The sequence below is a fragment of the Leucoraja erinacea genome, chromosome 30, assembly GCF_028641065.1.
Source record: "Leucoraja erinacea ecotype New England chromosome 30, Leri_hhj_1, whole genome shotgun sequence".
NCBI lineage: Eukaryota > Metazoa > Chordata > Chondrichthyes > Rajiformes > Rajidae > Leucoraja > Leucoraja erinaceus.
In genome coordinates, this window is record NC_073406.1 from 21,123,238 (window position 1) to 21,150,365 (window position 27,128).

The 27,128-nt window shown below is 44.1% G+C and overlaps 1 protein-coding gene across 4 annotated transcripts in view; it reads left to right on the forward strand.

Annotated features, from left to right (window-relative positions):
• The window catches only part of clstn1 (calsyntenin 1), a 78,757-nt gene that overhangs the window by 14,885 nt on the left and 36,744 nt on the right, over positions 1-27,128 (forward strand). For all 4 annotated transcript variants that reach the window (XM_055659632.1, XM_055659635.1, XM_055659634.1 and 1 more), the window contains exon 2: positions 22,000-22,122. In XM_055659632.1, the coding sequence (XP_055515607.1) occupies positions 22,000-22,122 (123 nt within the window). The remainder of the gene's footprint in view (positions 1-21,999; positions 22,123-27,128) is intronic.

Sequence of the window (27,128 nt, forward strand, 5' to 3'; positions counted from 1 at the left end):
CCCGACCTCTACCTCCGTTACATTGACGACTGCTTTGGGGCCACCTCCTGCACCTACACACAACTGACTGACTTCATCCACTTCACCACCAACTTCCATCCGGCACTCCAATACACCTGGACCATTTCCGACACTTCCCTACCATTCCTTGACCTCACCATCTCCATCGCAGGGGACAGACTTCTGACCGACATACACTACAAACCAACTGACTCACATGGCTATCTGGATTACACGTCTTCCCACCCTGCCCCCTGTAAAGACTCCATCCCCTACTCCCAATTCCTCTGCCTACGCCGCATCTGTTCCCAGGATGAGACATTCCATACCAGGGCATCGGAAATGTCCTCGTTCTTCAGGGAACGGGGATTCCCCTCCGCCATCATAGATGAGGCTCGCACCAGGGTCTCATCCATACTCCGCAACACTGCTCTCTCTCCCCATCCCCGCACTTGCAACAAGGGCAGAGTCCCCCTGGTCCTCACCTTTCACCCCACCAGCCGGCAAATACAACACATAATCCTCCGCCACTTCCGCCACCTCCAACGTGCCCCACCACTCGCCACATCTTCCCATCTCCCCCCATGTCTGCCTTCCGCAAAGACCGCTCTTTCCGCAACTCCCTTGTCAATTCTTCCCTTCCCTCCCGTACCATCCCCTCCCCGGGCACTTTCCGTTGCAACCGCAAGAAATGCAACACCTGTCCCTTTACCTCCACCCTCGACTCCATTCAAGGTCCCAAGCAGTCGTTCCAGGTGCGACAAAGGTTCACCTGTATCTCCACCAACCTCATCTACTGCATCCGCTGCTCTAGATGTCAGCTGATTTACATCGGGGAGACCAAGCGGCAGTTGGGCGATCGTTTCGCCGAACACCTCCGCGCAGTCCGCAATAACCTACCTGAACTCCCGGTGGCTCAGCTCTTCAACTCCCCCTCCCATTCCCAATCCAACCTCTCTGTCCTGGGTCTCCTCCATTGCCAGAGTGAGCAACACCGGAAATTGGAGGAACAGCACCTGGGCAGCTTGCATCCTGATGGCATGAATGTTGAATTCTTCCAATTTTTCTAGCCCTTGCTGTCTCCTCCCCTTCCTTAACCCTCGAGCTGTCTCCTCCCATCCCCCCCCCCCCCCCCCCCCCCCCCCGCCCTCGGGCTCCTCCTCCTCCCCCTTTTTTCCTTCCTTCTCCCGTCCCACCCCCCATCAGTCTGAAGAAGGGTTTCGGCCCGAAACGTCGCCTATTTTCTTCGCTCCATAGATGCTGCTGCACCCGCTGAGTTTCTCGAGCAATTTTGTGTACCTTCGATCTTCCAGCATCTGCAGTTCCTTCTTGAACTATTATCAGTACTGTTTGGGGGAGGGGGTGGGAAGAAGTCTATGGATAACCTCCATGAATGCTTTTGGCCTTTAATATTTCTTAACTCCATTCAAACTGATCCCACGAAGATTTCTGACTTAAGATCTTTCCTCCTGTCCCATTTATTAATATTCTGGTTTATCCTGCATCATTTTCTATTTAGCTTATTTCTTCTAAAAGAAGACCCAAAATTAATCAATTCTAACTTTGGAAACTTTGCATTCATGTCTGTCTTGACTATTAGAGCTACATCTTTGTTTTGATTTGTCCTGTTAATACACCCATCGTCATCTGAATGTCTGAAGCATTCTTAGCAAGTCACTATTTTTGTCTTTGTCTTGTATTTCCCTGTTATCTGCAGTTGGAGATTTGATTACATGCTTGCATACTTTTCCCTTCCTGACAGACCTTTTGTTATCAGTTGCCATATGCCAATATGCCTTAATGCTGTGTCCTTTCTATAATTTTGTCAATTTTTTCCTCTCCAAAGCCCATCCCCGACTAAAATATGTTTCCTATAACCTTAGTTATTTGATTCATTGTCCCACTGACTATACTATTTACACTGCATGCCTTTTCCCTAGCTTTCTGCACCACAGTTGTCGAGTCAGTTTGCTCATCTACCCTGTATCCCTGTTTTATCTGCTGATTGGACAAATGCAACGATTGAAGCTTCTGGTGTGCTACATTCCACATTGTTTTACCAATTTCACTGGTGTTCACATCCACATGAATCTTATTTCTCAAGAACTTTGATGTAGCAAAAGACTCTCAAATTAAAGACATCTTCAACTAGAACATTTGCAATGCATTAAAATAGCAATTTATTCTTGGGCAATCAAACCTAGGCATCAGAATCTTACTAATTTGTAATTGTTTTACCAACAAGTCACAAATCTCTTGAAAACATGAAATCAAAATGATCCATGTCAGTCTTAAGTAGCTACTATCTTAAAATTCATGTTTAAGGATTATTTGGGTGAAAAAAAAAAGAAAATAAAAACTCTTGGCTGACCCAAACACAACTTTATCAGTTAAACTTCCTTGACATATCTCAAAAGGAACTTTTTAATGTAATAATAGCAATAAACTGCAAGTTTTATCATGTATGTAATCTGTTATCCACACCCAAATCAAAAATGCCAAGCCAGCACTCTCAATTGACACAAGAAATATTCTTCCAGCTTGATCTCTGCTTCCATTGGAACAAAAAAAAATCACATTTGTATCATTCCCCATATGTAAACAATATATAAGTTTCAACATATGTGGAATAGCACTTGCTCAGGAAGAAGGGATTAACTGCAAGTTGAATATGGAGAAAGCAGTTAGGAGATGAGTGGCGAACTTTGAGTAAGTGCTTAATATTCAACAACCAGTACTGTGAAGTAGATTGTGGAAAAACTCAGTGCTGGAAAACATTACTGTTCTGGCTAAATTTAAACAACGTCCAAAAATACTTTCTGATCATTATCACTCTACTGTTTGTGGGAATGTGTGCATATCAGATGTAATTTATACATTCCAAAAATGTTTGTACTTGGAGAACTTATTTCATTTGTAATTCCATGCTTTGAGGAATAATAACATTTTCTATTCAAATTAATTGAATGTTATCCCTTGCACAAAATGTAAACAAATTATTTTGAGATTCTGAAATCAAATGAATGAAACAAAATCCTATACAAATCCCGGAACTCCAATTTCTTGACATGACAACTTCTGTAAAGAATTTAAAAGGGTGAACTAGCCAATATGTATTTGGATGCAGATGCCACACGAGGTTCTTAAAATTAGAACACATGGAATTGGTGGCTCTGCATTGGCATAGATTGGCATGAACCAAGTTGGTTAATAGAACAGGAATAAAAGGGTATTTTCGGGTGCTGTGGCTGATAATTGGGTGTTGCAAGGATCCATTTGGGGACTTAACTGTTTGTCATCTATATAAATGATTTGGTTGAATTTAATAATCCATTTAAGAATGGACAGATGCCAGCAGAAGTTAATGCAGAGGAATATAACATGGAAAAAATGTGACATGACTAAAACAATAATGAAGTCACTGGAAATTAATGTAAGTACAGCAAACTATGTTAGACAACTGCGAGAAGATTTGAACACAAGAATAGGGACTTCTTGCTGCCATTATATAGGGTACATAATTGTGCATAAGTATATACACTTGGAGCATTGTTAACAAATATGGTGTATTAACCTGTACGTGAAATAGAACATTGAGCATTCCACGGGTTCATTCCTTGGTGTGTGAAGAAGGGCCCCGGTCCCAAACATCAGCGATACATGTTCTCCAGAGATGCCGCCTGATTTATCTTGGCTTAAGCTTGCTTGATCTCAAAGCATGAGAGGTGACCTCATCGAAACACAGTTCTTACTGGGTTTGACAAGTTAGCTGCATAGTTGAATTTTTCCAGAGGTTGGGTATCTAAAGCCAGGAGCCATTCACTCAAAAAATAAGGAGCTGACCATTCAGGAAAGATGTGAGGAGAATGTCTTCACCCTGAGGGTAGTAAATCTTTAGCATTCTCTATCCAGAAGAACATGAAAGATCAGTTGGATGGATATATTGAGGATGTAGCTAGATTTTTTAACACTTTACGGGAATTGAAAAATGTGAAGTTTTACGGGAGAGCTGTTGAACTAAAATACTAGCCATGATCATTTTGAATGACAGAGCAAGTACAGAACTGGGGTTTAGAACATAGAACTGCAGCCCTACAACCTCCAAATTAGCTCTGAACTACATAGACCTGGGGGCATTTGTTTTGTCTCTTTGCACTCATCATCGGCGGGCACTTGAAACTAGTATGACTGCCCTCTCCTCGCTATAAGGTTGTCTACTTGTGGGTCTGCAGATGTCTGTAGAGGCATGCAGCTCCTTCCTGCACAGATTTCCTCCAGGAGTGCCTGTCCAGTGCAATGTGCTCCCAGTTGCTTGGTGCGATGTGGAATTTCTTCAGACTGGTCTTGATGTTGTCCTGAAGCGTTTCTTTGGCCTGCCGGAAGCTCGGTGACCTTCCTTCATTTGAGAGTACACGATTTGTTTAGGAAGACGTGTGTTGGACATGTGGATGACATGGCCAGTCCATCGAAGTTGGCGCTGCATTATTGTGGCGGTGATGCTGGTCATGTTGGCTTCCTCCAACACGCTGATGTTGATGCGTTTGCCCTCCCAGCTGATTCTCAGAATCTTTTGTAAGGATCTTTGGTGGTATTGTTCCAGGGCTCTCAGGTGCCTGCTGTTGGTGGTCCATGACTCGGCTCCATACAACAGGGTGGAGAGGACAACGGCTCTGTAGACCAGTAGTTTTGTTTGAACCTTTAGGTCTCGGTCTTCAAAGGTTCTTTTCCTGAGTCTGGCGTAGGCTCCGCTGGCACAACTCAGGCTTCAGAGTCAATGTCAGCTTTTGAGGAAAGAATGCTGCCAAGATTGGGGAAGTGGTCAACGTTTTCAAGAGTGGTGTCGTCCACTTTTGTAGTGGGCTGGGTAGATGCCTGGTTGGGTGGAGGTTGATGTAGGATCCGAGTCGTCTTGATATTTAAGGCTAGGCCCTTGGCCCTGGAGGTCTTCTGCAGAGTGTGCTACAATGGTGCAGTCGTCCGGGTACTGAAGCTTTATGATGGCGGTGTTACTGACTTTGCTCTTGGCCTTCAACCTTTTAAGGTTGAAGAGCCCACCATCAATTCTGTAAAGGATTGGGATCCCCTGTGGCAGCTCTTCACCAATGAGATGAAGTATGGCAGTAATGAAGACGACAAACAGGGTGGGTGTGATGATGCATCCCTGTTTGATCCCCGTTTCCACAGTGAAGGGCTCGGACTCAGAGCCGCAGTTGCTGAGCACTATGACCGACATGCCATCATGTAGAAGCCTCAATATTCTGATGTACTTGTCGTGACAACTATTATCTAAATGGTGGCCGATTGGGAAAGGGGGAGATGCAGCGAGACCTGGGTGTCACGGTACACCAGTCATTGAAGGTAGGCATGCAGGTGCAGCAGGCAGTAAAGAAAGCAAATGGTATGTTGGCTTTCATAGCAAAAAGATTTGAGTATAGGAGCAGGGAGGTTCTACTGCAGTTGTACAGGGTCTTGGTGAGACCACACCTGGAGTATTGCGTACAGTTTTGGTCTCCAAATCTGAGGAAGGACATTATTGCCATAGAGGGAGTGCAGAGAAGGTTCACCAGACTGATTCCTGGGATGTCAGGACTGTCTTATGAAGAAAGACTGGATAGACTTGGTTTATACTCTCTAGAATTTAGGAGATTGAGAGGGGATCTTATAGAAACTTACAAAATTCTTAAGGGGTTGGACAGGCTAGATGCAGGAAGATTGTTCCCGATGTTGGGGAAGTCCAGGGCAAGGGGTCACAGCTTAAGGATAAGGGGGAAATCCTTAAAAACCGAGATGAGAACTTTTTTCACACAGAGGGTGGTGAATCTCTGGAACTCTCTGCCACAGAGGGTAGTTGAGGCCAGTTCATTGGCTATATTTAAGAGGGAGTTAGATGTGGCCCTTGTGGCCAAGGGGATCAGAGGGTATGGAGAGAAGGCAGGTACGGGATACTGAGTTGGATGATCAGCCATGATCATATTGAATGGCGGTGCAGGCTCGAAGGGCCGAATGGCCTACTCCTGCACCTAATTTCTATGTTTCTATGTACCGTGATAGTATGCTCCAAAGAGCCTGGCGTTCCACTGAGTCAAAAGCCTTTGTCAGGTCTATGAAGGCCGTGTACAAAGGCTGCCTTTGTTCACAGCATTTTTCCTGGAGTTGGCATGCTGTGAATATCATGACTGCTGTACCTCTGGATGGGTGGAAGACACACTGATTCTGGGAGTACCACCGCAGACAGTGGTAGAAGTCGGTTTGCGAGGACACGATCAAGGACTTTGCCTTGGAAAGGAGTGAGATGCCCCTGTAGTTTCTACGTTCAGCCTTGTCCCCCTTCTTAAAAATGGGGACACTAATAGAGTCCTGAGTTCTGAGGGAAGTTCTTCTTTTTCTCAGGCCTTGAGGAGTAGGGCGCGGATGTGGTACAGGAGCTCCGGTCCACCTTCCTTTAGGATCTCAGCTGGATCCCATTTGGACCGGTGGCCTTGTTGTTCTTAAGGCTCTTGATGGCATCTGGAACCTCTGTCATAGTGGGAGGTTCTTTCACGTCTTCTCTGATGGGATTCTGGGGGATGCGGTGAGTAATGTCTGGTTCAGTTGTGCGGTCATGGTTAAAGAGTTCCTGGAAGTGCTCTTTCCATTGGGTGTTAATGGACTCATTGTTCTTCAGCAACTCTTGTCCGTCATTTGAGCGCAGGGGGGTTAAGCCGCGGTAGCTTGCACCATAGACGGCCTTTGTAGCGCTGAAGAAGCCTCTGGTGTCACCCGAGTTTATAACCATATAACCATATAACAATTACAGCACGGAAACAGGCCATCTCGACCCTTCTAGTCCGTGCCGAACACATAATCTCCCCTAGTCCCATATACCTGCGCTCAGACCATAACCCTCCATTCCCTTCCCATCCATATAACTATCCAATTTATTTTTAAATGATAAAAACGAACCTGCCTCCACCAGCTTCACTGGAAGCTCATTCCACACAGCTACCACTCTGAGTAAAGAAGTTCCCCCTCATGTTACCCCTAAACTTCAGTCCCTTAATTCCAGAGTTTGCCAATCTCTGGATTTCCAGAGCCTTTTCTGTCCACCAAGAATTCTTAAGCTCCTTCACCCGGCTCTGGAATTTCGCCTTGGCTCTGGAGTGAACCGCTCTTTTGGCGTTGCAGGTTACATCATTTTGCCATGTACGAAAGGTTTTCATTTTTTTGGAGATGAGCTGTCCTATCCCTTTGTCGTTCTCGTCAAACCAGTCCTGGTGTTTTCTGGACTAGCACCCAAGAATGTTTTTACAGGTATCAAGGATGGTGGATTTGAGCCGGCTCCAGTGTCCTTCAGTGTCATCACGATATTCCTGTTGGAGGCTTTCCCCAAGAGAAGCCTGAAGTCACTGCTGGGTGGCATTTTCCTCCAGGCTTTCAAGGTTCAGGCTTGGCTGGATCTGCTTCGTTTGAATCCTCTTCCTCTTGAGTTTGATGGACATCATGGAGCGGATGAGGCAATGATCTGTCCAGCAGTCATCTGCATCGATCGTGGCCCTTGTGATGTTCACGTCACGGCGGTCCCTGGCTCGTACAATGATATAGTCAATGAGATGCCACTGTTTGGAGCGTGGGTGTCTCCAAGATGCCTTAACTTTGTTTTTCTGGTGAAAGAGGGTGTTGGTGATGATGAAGTTGTGCTGAGCACATTTGCTGAGAAGCAGAGCTCCATTGGAGTTAATGTTCCTGATGCCTGCCTTTCCTATGGTACCCTTCCAAAGGTGTTGATCCTGGCCGACCCTGGCGTTGAAGTCTCCTGGGAGAATAGTCTTATCCTCCCTGGGGATTTTAGACAGTGTCCTGTCCAAGCAGGCGTCGAAGGTCTCTTTTACCCCCCCTTCAGAGTCTAAAGTAGGGGCATAGGTACTCACAACTGTTGCCATCTGGTTGTTGGGAAGCACCAGACAGATGATCATGAGAAGCTCACTGATTCCCACAGGAAGTTCAGAGAGGTGGCTGATGAGCTGGTTCCTGATGGCAAACCCAACACCATGGATCCTGGGCTCATCAGCAGCTTTTCCTTTCCAGAAGAAAGTGTAGCCACCCTTCCCCTCCTTCAGTTGTCCTTCGTCTGCCTGCCGGGTTTCACAAAGGGCAGCTATGTCCTTCCGGCATCTTCTCAGTTCTCTTGCGATGATCACGGTTCTCCTCTCTCGCCATTGTGACGCTCCACTAAAGTGTGCCATCATCCTCAGATTCAGATTCAAACTTTATTGTCATTGTGCAGTGTACAGTACAGAGACAACGAAATGCAGTTAGTATCTCCCCAGAAGAGCGAACATAGAATAATGAGCAATAAATATATATACGTACATACAGTCGTAGTAGTGCAATTTATCTGGGGGAAGGAGTGTCCGGGCGGGGGGTGACTGGAATCACCGAGGTGCAGAGTTAAGTAATGTAACAGCCGTAGGGAGGAAGCTGTTCCTGGACCTGCTGGTCCGGCAACAGAGAGACCTGTAGTGCTTCCCGGATGGGAGGAGGGTAAACAGCCTGTGGCTGGGGTGAGAGCAGTCCTTGACGATGCTGCGCGCCCTTCGCAGACATCGCTTGCTTTGGACAGACTCAATGGAGGGGAGTGAGGAACCGGTGATGCGTTTGGCAATTTTCACCACCCAATGCAGTGTTTTCCGATCGGAGACAGAGATACAGTTGGTAAGGATGCTCTCGATGGTGCAGCGGTGGAAGTTCACCAGAACCTGAGGAGACAGATCGACCCTTTAGTCTCCTCAGAAGAAGAGATGCTGGTGAGCCTTCTTGACCAGTGTCGAGGTGTTGTGGGTCCAAGAGAGGTCATCCTCCGACTGTTCCACCGTTGAGGTCTTGGTTGGATTGCTCTTGGTCAAGTACCTTCCCCTCGAGCTTACTGCCATGGGTGGCCCTACCAGGAGCATAGCTCCAGACGGCGTGGCTCTTAGGATCTCGACCACACAAGCTTCTTTACCACGACAAGGTGACAATCCAAGGAGATCCATGGGCAATACATCTTTGCACTATCTTTGTTTGTGTGTGTGTGTCTATATACCTCGTTTATTGTATTGTTTACAGTGTACTATGTTTGCATATTCTGTTGTGCTGCTACAAGTAAGAATTTCATTATTCTATCTGAGACGCAGGACAAACACTCTTGACTCTTGAAAAACACCACATGGGAAAAGGATCTTTAGCTCACAATGTCTGCTGAACATGAAGCCAAGACCACCTCGTATTTGCCTTTGTGCAATCCATTCTCCGCATAACTACTGGAAAGTCACATCCATTAATTTGAGCTATGTAAATAAATTGTATTGAGTGAATTAAAACTCCATGACCCAGTATCTTCAGACTTTGGTGCCAGATCAGCTGGTTTTGCAGACCATTGAATGTTATGTCCTTTAATGCTTTGCATTAGTTTGAAAGGAGTACAGCATGCATTTGCTGAAATTTGAGCAAAAATCTGTGGAGGGAGATGGACAGAAGAAATTTCAAGTTGGTACATTTTGGTCTTAAGAAAGATCCCAACCCAAAATGTCTGTCCATTTCCCTTCACAGATGCAGACTGATCTTCCGAGTTCCTTATTTTTGTTCTTCATTCCCCTGTGCTTTGCCTTCTGGCTAACTAGCTTGCATACTTCAGACTGATTTACCTGCATGATATTGCATAGAAGTGGTGTACATTGAACAGTACAGCTCAGGAACAAGCCCTTCAGCTCACAATGTCCATGCCAAATATGATGCCAAGTTAAACTAATCTTTGCCTGCACATGATCCCTATCCCTCCATTCCATACATATCCATTTACCTGTCTAAACACCTCTTAAATACCATTACTGTTGGTACCATTATGGTTGTAAATCAGGGGTCGGCAACCTTTTCTGCCAAGGGGCCAGGACACATGTCTGACCCTAGATGGCAGGCACCAAATCATGTGTTCACATAGATCCCGCCCCTTCGAGGACGCGGAGCACTGAGCTCAAATATCCTACTCACTCGTCCACGGCCTACTGACAATCCCAATCCCGACAGTGAAGCCCAGACACAGAAGGTGCGCGGCCGTGCCGGCGGCTTTGCACAGGATGCGGTACAGCCAGAGCTCGGCGCTCCGCCATTGCGGCAGCCAGCGCAGGCCACCTTGCATCACCACCCCTGGGCCCAAGAGGAGGAGCCCGGCCTCACACAGGGCGATGGGCAGCACTTTTTCAGTGTTTCACCTGACACTCGGTCTGAAAATCACCTTCCAGGTACCGGAGGTAGAAAAAAATGCTGGAGAAACTCACTCCAGCATTTTTTTTCCTACCTTCGATTTTCCAGCATATGCAGTTCTTTCTTAAACATTCCAGGTACTGGAGATGACGGAAGTCTGCGGGCCGGATGATTGAGGGGGAAAAAAAACGCCTGCGGGCCGGACGATTTTGGGTTACGGGCGTGATTTGGCTTTTGTTTACCTCTCCCATGCCAGGCTTGAGATACTAGCTATGTAGTTTAAAAAGAAATATGGATAGAAAATTAATGCTTAAAAGCAGCAAATGTTGAAATTATGGACATGAGTACACCACAATTTCTGACAATATTTGTGCTAATTCCTTTAGATCTTACCCTTCAAATTTTGCTTTGAATTTTCTTTTAGATGATTTTAATGTACCGTATTTCCCAGCAATGAAGATGCACCTGCGTCGAAGATGCACCCCCATTTTGAGTTGCTAAATTTTGAAAAAAGGCTGGCGGGGCAGGATCAAGTTTCTGGCTCAGGGAGATCGCATAACAGAGAGAGAGAGAGAGAGAGAGAGAGCGAGAGCCCAGGTCTGGCTGTAGCGCCCAGGTTGGCTCGCTTGCCCCAGGTCTGACTGTGCCACCCGGGTTGGCTGTGTGTCTGCCCCGCGAATAGCTGCAGTTCCCAGGTTGGCTCACTTGCCCAGGTCTGGCAGCAGTTTTCGGGTCGGCTGCCTGCCCCGGGAATGGCTGCAGTTCCCAGGTCGCCTGCATGCCACGGGACTGGCTATAGCACCCAGGTCGGCTCGCTTGCCCCAGGTCTGGCTGTGACACCCAGGTCGGCTGCGTGTGCCGCGAATGGCTGTAGTTCCCAGGTCGGCTCGCTTGCCCCGGGTCTGGCTGTTGCGCCCAGGTCGGCTAGCTTGCCCCAGTTCTGGCTGCAGTTCCCTGGTCGTCTGCATGCCCTGGGACTGGCTGCAGTTCCCAGGTCAGCTCGCCTGCCCCGGGACTGGCTGTAGCGCCCATGTCACCTGCGCACCCTGGGACTGGCTGCAGTTCCCAGGTTGCGTAAACAAATTGAAAAAAAATACACCTGTGGGTCGGATGAGTGCCGGATCCGGGCCGAAGGTTGCTGACCCCTGTGTTAGGCCTCATTGTTTCCCCCCCCCCCTGTTTGTGGATGTTACAAAAATAGGTGGAGGGACAGGTAGTGTAGAGAAAGCAGGGACTCTGCAGAAGGACGGTTAGGTTGGGAGAGTGGGCAAAGAAGTGGCATTTGGAATATAGTGTAGCAAAGTGGAATCACGCATTTTGGTAGTAAGAATAAAGGCATAGATTATTTTTTAAATGGGGAAAGAATCAAGAAATCGGAAGTGCAAAAGGACTTGGGAGTGCTGGTGCAGGATTCCCAAAAGGTTAATCTGCAAGTCAAATTGGTAGTAAAGAAAGCAAATGTAATGCAGCATTTATTTCGAGAGGGCTTGTATACGAAAACGGGGATGTAATTTTAAGGCGCTGGTCAGGCCGCATTTGGAATATTGTGAGCTATTTTAGGCATCATATCTGAGGAAGGATGTGCTGGTTCTGGAGAGGGTCCAGAGGAGGTTACAAGAATGAACGCATGAATGAGTAGGTTAACAAATGATGAACGTTTGTTGGCACTGGACCTGAACTCTCCTAACTGTGGTTTGGAGAGGGAGATAGATCAACCACGATTGAATGGCGGAGTAGACTTGATGGGCCGAATGACCTAATTCTGCTCCTTTCTCTTATGATCTTATCCTTAAATGGGTACAGTTTTAAATGAGCAGCACAGTGATACAGCTGGTCAGAGCTGCTGTCTCTCAGCGCCAGACTTTGGTTGCAGTCTTGTGTGGAGTTTGTACGTTCTCCATGTGACTGTGTTTCCTCCAGGTACTCTGGTTTCCTTCCATATCCCAAAGACATGCAGGTTTCTAGTTTAATATGTCATTTTGAAGCCCATGGATCCGAGTGGAATTAAATTGACCTCTATTGAAGGACTGCTTTAGAACATTGCAGAGAGAATAATTTGGTAATCCTGGTACAGAATTGTAATGGAATATTATAGTTCTGTAGTAGCAAAACACTCTGCCATCTTCACTTTAGAGCAAATAAGAACGTCTTTCTCAATAAGGCCGCTAAGTAACTGACATGTACTAGATATTGTCCACAGCAGCTGGTACTCTATACTTGGCAGGTTCTAGGTGAACATCAGACAGGCCTGTTACAAGTGATAAAAAATATTATTTTTCCTACTTCCCCATGTAACTTATCTGTTTTGCAATATAAGCATAGAAGTCATGTATCCCATTTTGTAGACCCACAAGGATATGATTGAAACTATAGGTCTGGAAAAACCTGATAAAATATGAAAGCCAAACCACAGCTAATGCATTCCCTCCTCCTCTTCCATTGGTTTGATATTCACTGCATTATATGGCAAGCAATTTTTTTTTTTTACATTTTTCATGAAGCCGTGTAATCTATCAAGAAAAGGCCATTTGGTTCCACCAAATCTTTATATGACTTAAGTATTTAAGTTCTATTTTGGTTACATTTAAACATTTCATTTTTTAAAACGATACGATAAAACTTTGTTCATTCCCGGAGGGAAATTGGTGTGCCGACAATCACAACACAAAGTACACAAAAACTTGAAATAAAAAGTGAAAACAAAAAGAAAAAGACAAGTAACTGTTGGCTGGCTGCCGTGTGCGCAGCCCCGTCACAGAAACGAATGTACAAACAAACACAGACATCCCTTGGGCAGAGGATTCTAAACTAGAGTGCTCCCCCGCACCGGGTCCCCTTTGTTCTCCCACTGTCCCTCCCGGCGGTCCCCCCACGCCTGGTCCCCATTGTCTTCCCCTCACCCTTCATGCTCATAGACAGAGAGGTCCCACCGCCACTGAGGCTCCTGTTGCCGCTGAGGCCCACGTTAGGCCAACTACCAGGTACTTGCCTTACACATGTAGATTGATTAGAAGTTGAAATACAAGGCACACATTTTAAAATATTCAAAGGACCTGTAGTGTAATTTTGGTGATGTGCAAGTTTACGAAGCTTCCTAATTATTTCTGATATGCCGTCTATTTTAAGAAGGGAAATGAAGCAGCCTTTCTGAGCATTACACAGGAGATGCTTGAATCTTGAGTAAAAAGTAAAGTGCTGAGGAATATATAGGCCAGACAGCATCTATGGAGGGAAATGAACAGATGGATTAGGACCCTTCTGGTTGATGAAGTAGACAGAGAAAGCTGGTAAAGAGTGGTGAGGGAAAGGGGAGGGACTAGAACTCTCAGACATATGGATGTTTATAGGGAAGGGGAAGGGTTTCGGCCCGAAACATTGCCTATTTCCTTCGCTCCATAGATGCTGCTGCACCCGCTAAGTTTCTCCAGCATTTTTGGATGTTTATAGGGATCTGGACCCACCAGCAATCCCCGCACATTAACACTATCCTACATACACGAGGGACAATTTACATTTATACCAAGACCATGAAACTATAAACCTGTGTGTCTTTGGGGTAAGGGAGGAAACCAAAGATCTTGGCGAAAACCCAAGCAGGTCAAGGGGAGAAAGTATAAACTCTGTACAGACAGTATCTATAGTTAGGATTGAACCTAGGTCTCTGGCGCTGCGCCACCATGTCGCTGGTAACAGGTGTAGAGGGGGGGGGGGGGGGCAATATGGATGTGGGGGGTGGTTATAACTCAGGGGTGTAAAGAACAATGTGTCCGGAGGGCGGAATGGGTAGAATACAAAATTAAGAATTATTTTTTTAACTGCCATATAGAGGAGCAAATGGACTTTAGTGTGGAGATGCAAAAGTACTTGAAGTGGCAGCATAAGTCAATGTGCTTGAGGCATTTGGGATCTTGGCCTTCAACTTTCATTTGCGTTGGCTTTGATTGCAGCAGGCCAAGGTGTAGAGAAATGGTGTGCCCATGATGTAATCTTGAACTGTTAAATAAGAGGAATGGCAATATCAAATGATGTGGCGGGGAATCTTTTCAGTTTGGTAGTTTTAAGTTGGCTATTTAAAATATTATGCTCTTTGAATTTGTAGACAGTATAGAGCTTTGTAGATAATATGCAAAGATATGCATCTAGACCATTAGAAAATGTTATATTCATGAGTTGGGGGTGTTTAGGTAGAGGTTGACACAGGATTGACAAAATATGCCAAGTCAGATGTAAAAACAAAAGGCATGTGGAGAAGCATGTAACTGAAAACAATTACAGAGTTTAGGGAATGGTCAATGCAATTTAATTTATCCAGTGGATGTGGTAGTTTTAATTTAGCTGTTTTCCAAATAAAATCTGTCCTCAACAGCATATGTTGTACTTTGTTATAAGTGAAGAATTTGTTTAATTATGTTCAATGTATCATAACGCTTGAGGCATCTGAGCCATCATGCCAATGTTAACTCTTTGAAAGCGCTATGAATTAGTCCTATTTGTCTACCTTTCCCCAATAACACTGTTTTTCAAGCAATTATCCAATTTGTAAAAATGTACTTAATATTAAAGATAATACAAATGTGTATATCTTGGCAATTGGAACTACTGGTGGGGAGTATCATAGAAATATCTTGAACATAATTCCTTCATGATAATCATGGGCAGTTGAAAGGGAATATTTGTGGTGGATTACTCTGGATTATATAATCCATTAAAGACTGGAAGATCGACACATCTGGAGTAACTCAGCGGGACATGCAGCGTGTCTGTAGAGAAGAAATGAAGTTGGTTAATAGTCTTGTTGTTAAGATACTATAAAAATGATCTAGCAAAATAAAAGCTCCATGAAGGTCGAGTCGCAGGTAGATAAGGTGGTCAAAAAGGCTTTTGGCACTTTGGCCTTCATCAGTCAGAGTATTGAGTATAGAAGTTGGGAGGTCATGTTGTAGTTGTAATAGACGTTGGTGAGACCACATCTAGAATATTGTGTTCAATTAATGGCACCATGTTATAACAAAAATATTGTCAAGGGTTCAGAAAAGATTTACGAGGGTGTTGCCAGGGCAAGAGGGTGTGAGCTATAGGGAGAGGTTGGGTAGGCTGGGTCTGTATTCCATGGAGCGCAGGAAGATAAGCGGTGATCTTATAGAGGTGTACAAAATCATGAGAGGAATAGATTAGGTTGATGCACAAAGTCTCTTGCCCAGAGTAGGGAAATCGAGGACAGAGGTTTTAAGATGAGGGTGAAAAGATTTAATAGGAATCCAAGGGGTAACCTTTTCACACAAAAGGTGGTGGGTGTATGGAACAAGCTGCCAGAGGAGGTAGTTGAGGCTGGGACTATCCCATCGCTTAAACAGTTAGACATGGATTGGACAGGTTTGGAGGGATATGGACCAAGCGCAGGCAAGTGGGACTAGTGTAGCTGGGACATTGTTGGGCGAGTTGGGCCGAAGGGCCTGTTTTCGCACTGTCTATGACGAAACGTTTTTAACTTTGGGCATTTCATTTAAGACTTCCACCACACCTGATTCTCTCTTTTGAAACTGATTCTGCAAATTTCCTATTTTTAATGTTTATATTGGAAATGTGTTGTATAAGAAAGTGGAGAAAACCACCAGGCCCTTTATGCCTACTCGACTAATCATAAAGACCTAAGCATGATCCTTTTTTCCCTTAATTCCTTTAATGCCCAGAAATCTATCAGCGTTCTCCCCTGGGATAGGGAACTCCAAGGTTTACCACCCTCTGAGTGAAGAGAGATTTTCTTGTCTCAGTCCTAAATTGCCTTCCCTTGTTCACAAATTCCAACTCCTTTTCCGAAAATCTCAAGTCTGGGGGGGAAAAAAATCTGCCCTGCTAAGAATTTTGTTTTGAGATTTCTTATTCTTACAAATCTAGTTTTGTCTATTCAGTCGCTTCTTGTAAGACAAACCTGTCATCATTAGAATCTAATCATTAATCTTTGTTAACCCCCTTTATGAAAAGTTCTGCATAGCATTCTAACCTAATTTAGTACTCATGGCATATTCTTACCAGCACCCTGTACACTTGCAATATGACATGCTGCAATATTGGGATCTTGTAATAAAGGCTAATTTATGATTTGCCTCTTAATCACTTGCAATTAGCCTTCAATTAGTCACCTTGTTACTTTTTAAACTCGACATCAAACAAACTCTGAACAATAACAGCCTATTGCACTTTATCCGTTTATTTATTGTGTGTGTGTATATATGTCTATGATATATCGACACTCTGAACTTTTATCTCCTGTTCTGTATTATGTTTGCATATTCTGTTGTGCTGCAGCAAGCAAGAATTTCATTGTCCTATCTGGGACACACGACAATAAAACTCTCTTGACTCGACTCCTATCAATCTCCCACTATCTTTCTATTATGTGCATCAAAATATACAATGCTTTCTTCCCTCCCCCACATTAGTCTATTTGCATATGTTGCCCATTCGGCTTGACTGTGCTCATTTGAAGCCTCTTCACACCCTCCTCTGTACGTGCATTACCATCCAGTTTAGTATTGCAAGCAGACTTGAAAATTTGGTCCCCTCGAACAAATCATTGATTATAGATTGTGAATAGCTGAGGCCCAGGCACAGCTGACTAAAACTGCACTAGTTGGATCCTACTGATGTGAGAATTTATTTTATATTTACTCTGCTTTATCTGTTAACTAATTTTCAATCCATGTTGGTGTTTCTAATGTGTAGCATTCAAATTTACCATATCCATTAGTTTCACTGAGAATTCCATGGTTTCTGTTCATAAATTATTTCTGCTCTGCTCAATCCTGTTATTGGTGGCTGGTCTAGCACTGGTGCCAAGATAATAGCCTCCTCTTGAACATCAAAAAAACGAAGGAGCTGATCAAGGACTTTAGGAGGGCACATCATCCGAGGACGTACACTCCATTGAGGATAAATGGGGATCCTGTGGATAGGGTGAACTGTTTTAAATATCTGGGAGTCCACATCTCCGAGGATATGACATGGGCATCACACGCCTCAGCACTCGTGAGTAAGGCAAGGCAGCGCCTTTACCACCTCAGGCAATTGAGGAAATTCATAGTGTCTCCGAGGATCCTCCAGTGCTTCTACACAGCGGTGGTGGAAAGCATCTTGTCCGGGAACATTACCATCTGGTTTGGTAATTGCTCTGTCAAGGATAAGAAGGCTCTGCAGAGAGTAGTGCGTTCAGCCGAACGCACTATGGGAACTTCATTTGCCCCCCTGCAGGAACTATACATCAGGAGGTGCAACTCCAGAGCCAACAATATCATGAGAGACCCCTTCCACCCCTGCAACGGACTGTTCCAGCTGCTACGGTCAGGCAAACGCCTCCGTTGCCATGCGGTGAGAACGGAGAGGTTGAGAAGGAGTTTCTTCCCAGAGGCCATTCGGACTGTAAACGCCTATCTCACCAGGGACTAACTCTACTGAACGTTTTTCCTTCCATTATTTATTATGTAAAAGAATATGTGTGTTATGATTGTGTTTATAGTTTGTTTGGTTGTTTGTCTTTTGCACAAAAGTCCGTGAGCATTGCCACTTTCATTTCACTGCACATCTCGTATGTGTATGTGACAAATAAACTTGACTTGACTATTTGTTTCAGGGTGTTCTATTATTACCTCCATTATAGATTCTAGCATTTTTCTATTGCTGACATTCAGTGTTCCCTGTTTTCTGTTTCCCTCTCAAAAAAAATAGGGCCACATTGCTATCCTCCAATCCACAGGAAGAGTACCTAAACCTATAGATCATTGGAAGAAAATAACCAGAGCATTGTCCACAGAGCACTCCATAATGTTTGGGACAAAGACCCGCCATTTATTTGTTTGCCTCGGTAGTCCACAATTTGAGATTTGTAATAGGAAAAAAATCACATGTGCTTCAAGTGTACATTGTCAGGTTTTATTAAAGGGTATTTTTATACATTTTGTTTTCACCATGTAGAAATTACAGCTGTGTTTATACATAGTCCCCCCCCCTCCCCCCCCCCCCCCCCCCCCCCCCCCCATTTCAGGGCACCATAATGTTTGGTATACATGGCTTCACAGGCGTTTGTAATTGCTCAGGTGTGTTTAAATGCCTCCTTAATGCAGGTATAAGAGAGCTCTCAGCACCTAGTCTTTCCTCCAGTCTTTACATCGCCTTTGGAAACTTTTATTGCTGTTTATCAACATGAGGACCAAAGTAGTGCCAATGAAAGTCAAAGAAGCCATTATGAGACTGAGAAACAAAAATATAACTGTTAAAGACATCGGCCTAACTTTAGGCTAACCAAAATTCACTGTTTGGAACATCATTAAGAAGAAAGAGAGCACTGTTGAGCTTACTAATCGCAAAGGGACTGGTAGGCCAAGGAAGACCTCCACAGCTGATGACAGAAGAATTCTCTTCATAATAAAGAAAAATCCCCAAACACTTGTCCGACAGATCAGAAACACTCTTCAGTAGTCAGGTGTAGATTTGTCAATGACCATTGTCCACAGAAGACTTTGTGAACAGAAATACAGAGGCTACACTGCAAGATGTAAACCACTGGTTAGCTGCAAAAATAGATGGCCAGGTTACAATTTGCCAAGAAGTATTTAAAAAAGCAACCACAGTTTTGGAAAAAGGTTTTGTGGACTGATGAGACGAAGATTAACTTATATCAGAGTGATGGCAAAAGTAAAGTATGGAGGAGAGAAGGAACTGCCCAAGATGCAAAGCATACCACCTCATCTGTGAAACACGGTGGTGGGGGTATTATGGCCTGGGTACGTATGGCTGCTGAAGGTACTGGCTCACTTGATGATACAACTGCTGATGGTAGTAGCATAATGAATTCTGAATGATATGGACACATCCTATCTGCTCAAGTTCAAACAAATGCCTCAAAACTCATTGGCCGGCGGTTCATTCTACAGCAAGGCAATGATCCCAAACATACTGCTAAAGCAACAAAGGAGTTTTTCAAAGCTAAACAATGGTCAATTCTTGAGTGGCCAAATCAATCACCCGATCTGAACCCAATTGAACATGCCTTTTCCATGCTGAAGAGAAAACTGAAGGGGACTAGCCCCCAAAACAAGCATAAGCTAAAGATGGCTGCAATACAGGCCTGGTAGAGCATCACCAGAGAAGACACCCAGTAATTGGTGACGTCCATGAATCGCAGACTTCAAGCAGTCATTGCATGCAAAGGATATGCAACAAAATACTAAACATGACTACTTTCATTTACATGACATTGCTGTCTCCCAAACATTATGGTGTCCTGAAAAAGGGGAGACTATGTATAAACACTGCTGTAATTTCTACGTGGTTAAACCAAAATGTATAAAAATAGCCTTTTATTAAAATCTGACAATATGCACTTTAATCACATGTGATTTTTTTTTTTCTATTACAAATTTCAAATTGTGGAGTACAGAGGCAAATAAATAAATGATGGATCTTTGTCCGAAACATTACGGATCTCTAAAAGCACCTTTTAAATCCATTTAAGTCCTCTTAAAATTCTGCAATGTAGATCTTCAGGTCCTTATTGGTTGCCCATTAAAACCATGATGACACTAAATACGTTAGAGTTTCTTTTGGTGATACAGGTGCACAACCTTTTATCCGAAAGCCTTGGGACCGGACACTTTTCGTAATTCAGAATTTTTCGGCTTTCGGAATGGAAGATTTTTAGCGTAGATTTTAACGCTGGCGCAGTGGTAGAGTGCTCGGCTCATATCCGCAAGGTCGCGAGTTTGCGCCTCGATCCCGGCAGTTACTCGATCGCGAGTTTGAGTCTTCAATGTAGTTTTTTCTTGCAGAATAGGAGAGAATAGGGAGGGTTAGGCTGGGATCATTCTCTGCGAGATGATCTTAGTGCGGGAGACAAGTGTAGGAGAGGTGTACTGACTGTGTGGGCAGCACTTTGGAAGTGATTGCCCACCATTCTCAAAAGCCGCCGTGTCTCCCTGTCCCTCCAACTCCAGAGGAATCCGCTCCCCGATGGGCCGCTACGGCGACAAGTGGCAGTTCGCCCACAGTCCGAGCTGCGCCCCCTCATCCGCAACCCGGGTTCCTCTGGAGTTGGAGCGGGGCTGGGCTAGAGTTGTTGCTGGCTGTGAGTCTCTGGGATCTCCGTGCTTGCAGTGGGCCTGGGGGTCGGTGTCCCGATGAGGGGGCGCAGCTCGGGCTGTGGGCGAACTGCCACTTGTTGCCGTAGCGGCGCATCGGGGAGCGGCTTCTGGTGGTCCTGACGTCTCTCAGCTCCTGTCCAGGGGGGTGGCCGGAGGCGTCAGGACCAACAGGAACCCGCTCCCCGATGGGCCGCTACAGCGACAAGTGGCAGTTCGCCCACAGCCCGAGCTGCGCCCCCTCATCCGCAACCCGGGTTCCTCTGGAGTTGGAGCGGGGCTGGGCTAGAGTTGCTGCTGGCTGTGAGTCTCTGGGATCTCCGTGCTTGCAGTCGGTGTCCCGTTGGTCCTGACGTCTCCAGCCACCCCCCTGGACTGGAGCTGAGACTGGGAACTGTACCGCCCTTGCCCCCTCCCTCTGCAACTGCAAACAACCCCACAGTTCCCAGTCTCAGCTCCTGTACAGGGGGGTGGCCGGAGTTGTCGCAGCCCGAGCTGCGCCCCCTCATCCGCAACCCCAAGACCAATACGCACCTTGCACACCATCAGCTTCGGTCCCTACGGGGAGCGTGTTCCTCTGGAATTGGAACGGGGCTGGGCTGCTGCTGGCTGTGGGTCTCTGGGATCTCTGTGCTTGCAGTGGGCCTGGGGGCCGGTGCCCCGTTGGTCCTGACGTCTCCGGTGACTGGAACTGGCTCCAACGTGAAGACAGTGCAAAGCCCCCGCGCAGGTGCAATGGGCGGGGAGCTGGAGAGGGGAGGGAAGGGGTCACACACATGGCCGGGAAGCAGAGGGGTGTAGGTGGGGTGAAACTGAAGGGAGCGATAATTTGCTGCTGCCTGCCCGCTGAGTTAAAAAGTTCCCACGCAAGACTCACGATACACTGTGTATCGTGAGTCTACCGTGGGAACTTTTTAACTCAGCGGGCAGGCAGCAGCAGATTGTCAATTATTAACCCTCCCGCGCAATATACCCTCACCTTCTCTTTTATGAATGGGGATTTAGTTCCCCTTTCTTCGAGGACCGACCGGAGGTTCCGCTGTCACCTCTGCGGGCCGCCCTCGGTGAACGTCTTCAAGGACTTTTCTTCAAGGACCAAAAAAATGTCGCTATTCGGAGCTTTTCGTTATTTGGAACTTCGGATAAAAGGTTGTGCACCTGTACTATCACAACATGATATTTACAGAGTTTGATACATGCATGTTTATAAACCATCTCTATTGCGGCTCTATAACTGTATGCTTTTTTAATCATTGTCCCATATTCTTGCTTTTCCTGCTTAAATAAGATTTAACCAGATTTGTTGGTTTTATACTAATTAGCATTGTTGGATACCATGTGATTAAAGCTGCTATTTTATCCTGACAAGGATTGTGACTAAATATGCAACATTCTAAGATATTTGAGTTAAGAAAGCTATGCTGTTACGGTGCTTGCTGCAATAATTTTGCGGACAAGTTGTAATGAATTTTGGATATCAATAATTGTATGCACATTGTCCTTAATTATAATTTTGAAGCTGCAAATTTGAAATGAGATTATATTCATGAATACAATTTCATTTATATTACCAGACATTTTTTTTGTCTTTGTATTTAAAAATGCATAATTCTTTGTAGTCAATCGTTCATGGTGGTTTTTATTTCCATAGTAAACAAGCACAAGCCTTGGATAGAAACCACTTATCATGGTATTGTAACGGAGAATGATGTCACAGTCCTGCTGGATCCTCCATTAATTGCCTTGGATAAAGATGCACCTCTGCGTTATGCTGGTAGGTATATTGATTGGAAAATGTCCATGTTTTAAATTATTTACTGTATTGTAACTCCAGAAACGTGATTTGAAATTCACATCAAATGATGTCAAATTCACATCAAAGGATATCAAATTCACATAAGCTTGATTTTATGAATTATTCCGTTTGCGCCAGGGATTATTGCTGCCGCTTATGGGCAACTTTGTCAAATTTGGCACATAAGTGACCTTTTAATAGAACTATTTGTTACAACTTTATTTGTTTTAAAGTGGATTCATTAAACTTAGATAATGGAGTTCTGCGCTGAAAAAATAAATGCTGTGGTACTGAACCAAGCAAGGCCTTGCCTTGTCTATCTTCTATTGATTGTGAAATGTCCCAAGAACTCTTTCAGTAACTAACAGTGGAATATTTAATGCATACTACTCACATTCTAGTGCTTCAAAGGTGTTTTTATTCAAGCTATTGCAATAATGCTCGTGTTTGTGGTGTAGAAAGTATTTGCTATCCACTGCCCCCAATTCCTCCGTCTACGCCACATCTGCACCCAGGATGAGGTGTTCCAAACCAGGGCATCTGAGATGTACTCATTCTTTAGGGAACGGCGGTTTCCCCTCTTCGACTCTAGATGAGGATCTCACCAGGGTCTCCTATATATCCCGTAGCTCCGCTCTCACTCCCCATCTACCCCCACTCATAACAAGGACAGAGCCCCCCCTTATCCTCACCTTCCACCCTATCAGCTGTCACACAACATATAATTCTCCGACATTTTCGCCACCAACGGGATCCCACCACTGGTCACATCTTCCCATCTTCCCCTCTTTTGGCTTTCTGCAGAGACTGTTCCCTCCGTAACTCCCTGGTCAATTCGTTCCTTCCCACCCATACCACCCCCTCCCCGGTACTTTCCCTCGCAACCACAGGAAATGCTACACTTGTCGCTTTACCTCCCCCCTTGACTCCATCCAAGGACCCAATCAGTCTTTCCAGGTGAGGCAGAGGTTCACCTGCACCTCCTCCAATCTCATCTCTTGCATCCACTGTTCCAGGTATCAACTGCTCTACATCGGTGAGACCAAGCGCAGGCTCCGCTCAGTTCACAATAACCAACCTGATCTCCCGGTGGCTCAGCACTTCAACTCCCCCTCCCATTCCGAATCGGACCTTTCTGTCCTGGGCCTCCTCCATGGCCAGAGTACGTCCCACCGCAAATTGGTGGAGCTGCACCTCATATTTTGCTTGGGTAGTTTACACCCCAGCGGTATGAACATTTACTTCTCCAATTTCAGGTAGACTTTCTTTCTCCCTCCTTCCCCTCCCCTTCCCAGCTCTCGCACAGCCTACTGTCTCCATCTCTTCCTTTCTTTCCCCCCCCCCCCATCAGTCTGAAGAAGGGTCTCGACCCGAAACGCCGCCTATTCCTTCACTCCATAGATGCTGCCTCACCCGCTGAGTTTCTCCAGCATTTTTGTCTACCTTTGTGTAATTCCAAAGTTACTTGATAAACTAGCAGAATTTGAAAAAGCCAGCAGGGGAAGCCCCACTTTCCAATAGTAAAAATGAATGGTCCATTGTTGATGAGAATTTTGATTACTATTTATATATGCAATAAAAATATTTATTCAAATGACCACGACCTTGTATAGCTGATAATGCAGAAGCTCCGAAACATTGCAAGATGATAATGCAGTTTTTCCTACATCAGCCTCAAATAGCATTTAAATACACCTTTTTAGATCTTGCTCTTTTCTTACATGAAAGGTAGTGAAAAGAACTAAAGTAAATGTAACATAACACTCCTGGGACATGTATGAACTGTCAGATGTGTTTTTTCTGCTGCCTCCTGGTTTTTGGCTTGGAGGTTAAATGGGTGATCCTGCTGTTTATCAACAAAATGTTCTGCTCTAGTGACTTGAACTGTTAGTTTTTTTTAAGAATTAGCAGGAGCTCTTCTGCCAATGTGTATGTTAACTTCCTTTGTCTACATCCAGTAAATTTTAACAGGTAGGTTGACAAGACCATCCTTGCCTGTGCCTCATCACACTTCTACATCTCCCCATGTGGTTAATGAAGCAAGAAACTAAAATCAATCCATCTCCAAATGGGCCACTTCTTCTGGATACTGGAATGAATTTTCACTGCAGCAGTGTGAAACGGAAATATTCTCTGCATACTACAGCTCTTGGCAATAGAACAGCTGGATAATTACTTGCACAAATTCACAACACCCATTAAATTGATTTGGCATAAAGGATCACATTTCATGAAACCAATTTGTTCCATTAAATAGTTGGTTGGGCAGGCTATTTTAGTTTTGGGCAAACACAAATATGGTCGCTAATTGTTGCATGAAAACTATAGAGGTGTTTGTAGAGTATTTAGTAAAGCATTTTTAAAGCAGAATACCCTGACAGCTCAACATTACACCAACATTACACCAACAAGTGCAGTCTGGCCATCTAACTCATTTAATTTTCAATGTTTCAAGACTCATCGCAGTGATGTGGCATTTCTAAACCATCTAACTGAATTTAAAATCACTTGTCCGTAACTTTCAGTTGTGACACCCACAGCTCGTGAGTCAGGATTAACTTGACACAACACTGAATTTGCAAGATAAGAATCCTCTGCAGAAATTTGCATTTCTTCAAACATTCCAGTTACGTTAGCACCTTGTAATATCCATTGCTTGACAGTCCACTTTTTTTGTTTGCTTTTACTGTTCGAGTTCCAAATATTTGTACTGTAATCTAGCCAATAATTTTACAATTAACATTTAGGATAAATTTCCATTGAGACTTGTTTAGTTTACTCAGTTTATGCCAAACGAATTGGGTTATGTACAGTGAGTACCAGATGGTGTGAACATGACAGCACTTGCCCAGAAAGTCTTCTGATCCCCATCAGCTTATTGAATGGTCCTCAATCCAATTAGTACACACAACAATCGGGTTTTAAGCAAATTATGCCTAATAATACACCATATATTCTTAAAATTTAGCCGGGAGAAAAACGAAAACTGGTGTTTAAACATTCTAGCTAATTTGCACCTACTGTCCATCAGTTGAAGGATCCACTTTGAATTGCCGCAATCAGCTTTTGCAACTACTGGTGTGAATGATTACATTCAATTTGCCTGAGGTAGGCAATGCTGTTTGCTTAAAACCAGGAAGAAATCCACTGGGTCTCAGGATTCACATGTTTAGGTTTCTTTGCATTGCTTAATTTCATTAGGCATCATCTACTTAACCATCAGTTTTGCTACTAGCTTTCCTAAGGCAGTACTCCAAATGATTACCTTCCTCGTCTTGTCTGTGGGGAATAACCCTCTGTTTTCTCCACCTTTGCCCCATTCTCCTTAACGCTATTGCTTTTGAGCATCTTGATTTCTGCACTCTAATTCTGAATCATCTTCCCTTTCCATTGATGTTGAGATCTTCTTAAATTAAATCATCCTCCCCTCTTTTGCACAAACTGATGAAGAAAGAAATAGCTGTGATACTTTTAGAAATAAAATGAGAATTAAAATAGCACACAAGTAACTTTGGTCCAGAAAAATCTGGTCTTGACTCGAAACATCACATTCCTTTTCTTCAGAGATGCTGTCTGACTCGCTGAAATATTCCAGCTTTTTGTGTGTCTCATGGGGGAAAGATGTTTTGTTGGCTGGGTCAGGCTTCTGTGGTGCTCCTAAATCTGGAACCATCTAATCTCATTTTAAATCTTTGCCCTGGTTGAAAGTTGTGACACACAATTGTGACAGTGCAAACCAAAATCTGATATTGGGGAACTATTGTTAGTTTCTAGACTGATGGTGGTGGTGTGGGGGAAAGGTGGGTGGTTTGGTGAAAACCAAATCAACCTTTATTGTCATCTTGCAAAGCAACAGTTGTACAGTGCAAAATGAGAAAACGTTTCCCAGGGAATACCGGAGCATCACACATGAAACTTAAAACATTTCTCACATAATAACAATAAAAACAATCCAGTCCCTGATGAAACAGTATAAATAGTTAAAAGCAGGTAAAACAGCAACATTAAAACACAGTAAAACCAATCATTAAAATGTCCAGGGCAGCTGATTTGAGTGGCCAGTGCCAGAGTTATTAAAATGTCAGTGCAAAGCCGCAGAATCAGGTGACTGAGTACAGAGTGGCTGTTTAGCAGCCTCACAGCCTGTAAAAGGGTAAATCCTTTTCCCAAGTCTTGCTATAATGGTCTATCCAACCTCTCCTAAGGTTTGCTGACTGAAAATAAAACAATGTTTTTAAAGAAGTTTACTGTTCTTTCCCCAGATTAAAATGTAAAGTTACAAAGCATTTTATTGAAGCTTTATTGAAGAGTACAAATAACAAAATGTAAAGATAAGATTAACACTTTAAAGGGAAGTTGTTACAAACGATTTTAATGATTCAAAAGATATTGGTTGTTTCCATGAAATGTCCAGTGTATCGGAAGGTAGTTACAAAGTGTAGTTTTGTGTCTATATAAAGATTAACAGCATTTTGCTTTAGAACCTAATTGTTATTGGCTGTTACAAGTGATTGAATGATTCTGAAAGGAGAGAGCAAGGCTTGAAATAGTACTATTGATCCAATATTTAATTATGCATATGGTGTCTTTTGCAATATCTGGATCTCATAAAAAGAGGCCATCCCAAGGTCAAATACAGTAGAAAATTTGAGTTGACTGTTAATTATGGACTATTTCCTGAAACAAATGGACGTGGTATTCTATTCTAATTTATCTGAATTGTATTTTATCCAGGTAGCCTGTAACCTGTTGGATTATGCACCAAATGCTATATATGTATTGCTTCCTGATTGCAGTACTGTGAATAATATTGATTGTCTTTAGTGAATCAAGTTACTATCATCATTCTGAAATAATAGTCTATGCAGATGTTTTATAATTCTGCAATGCATTGCTTATGGCTTGAGTCATGGTAGATGATTTATTTTTATAACCTGTTTTTAAAGGGTACCTGGATCTGTGAAGGTTAGTATGGTTTTTAATGA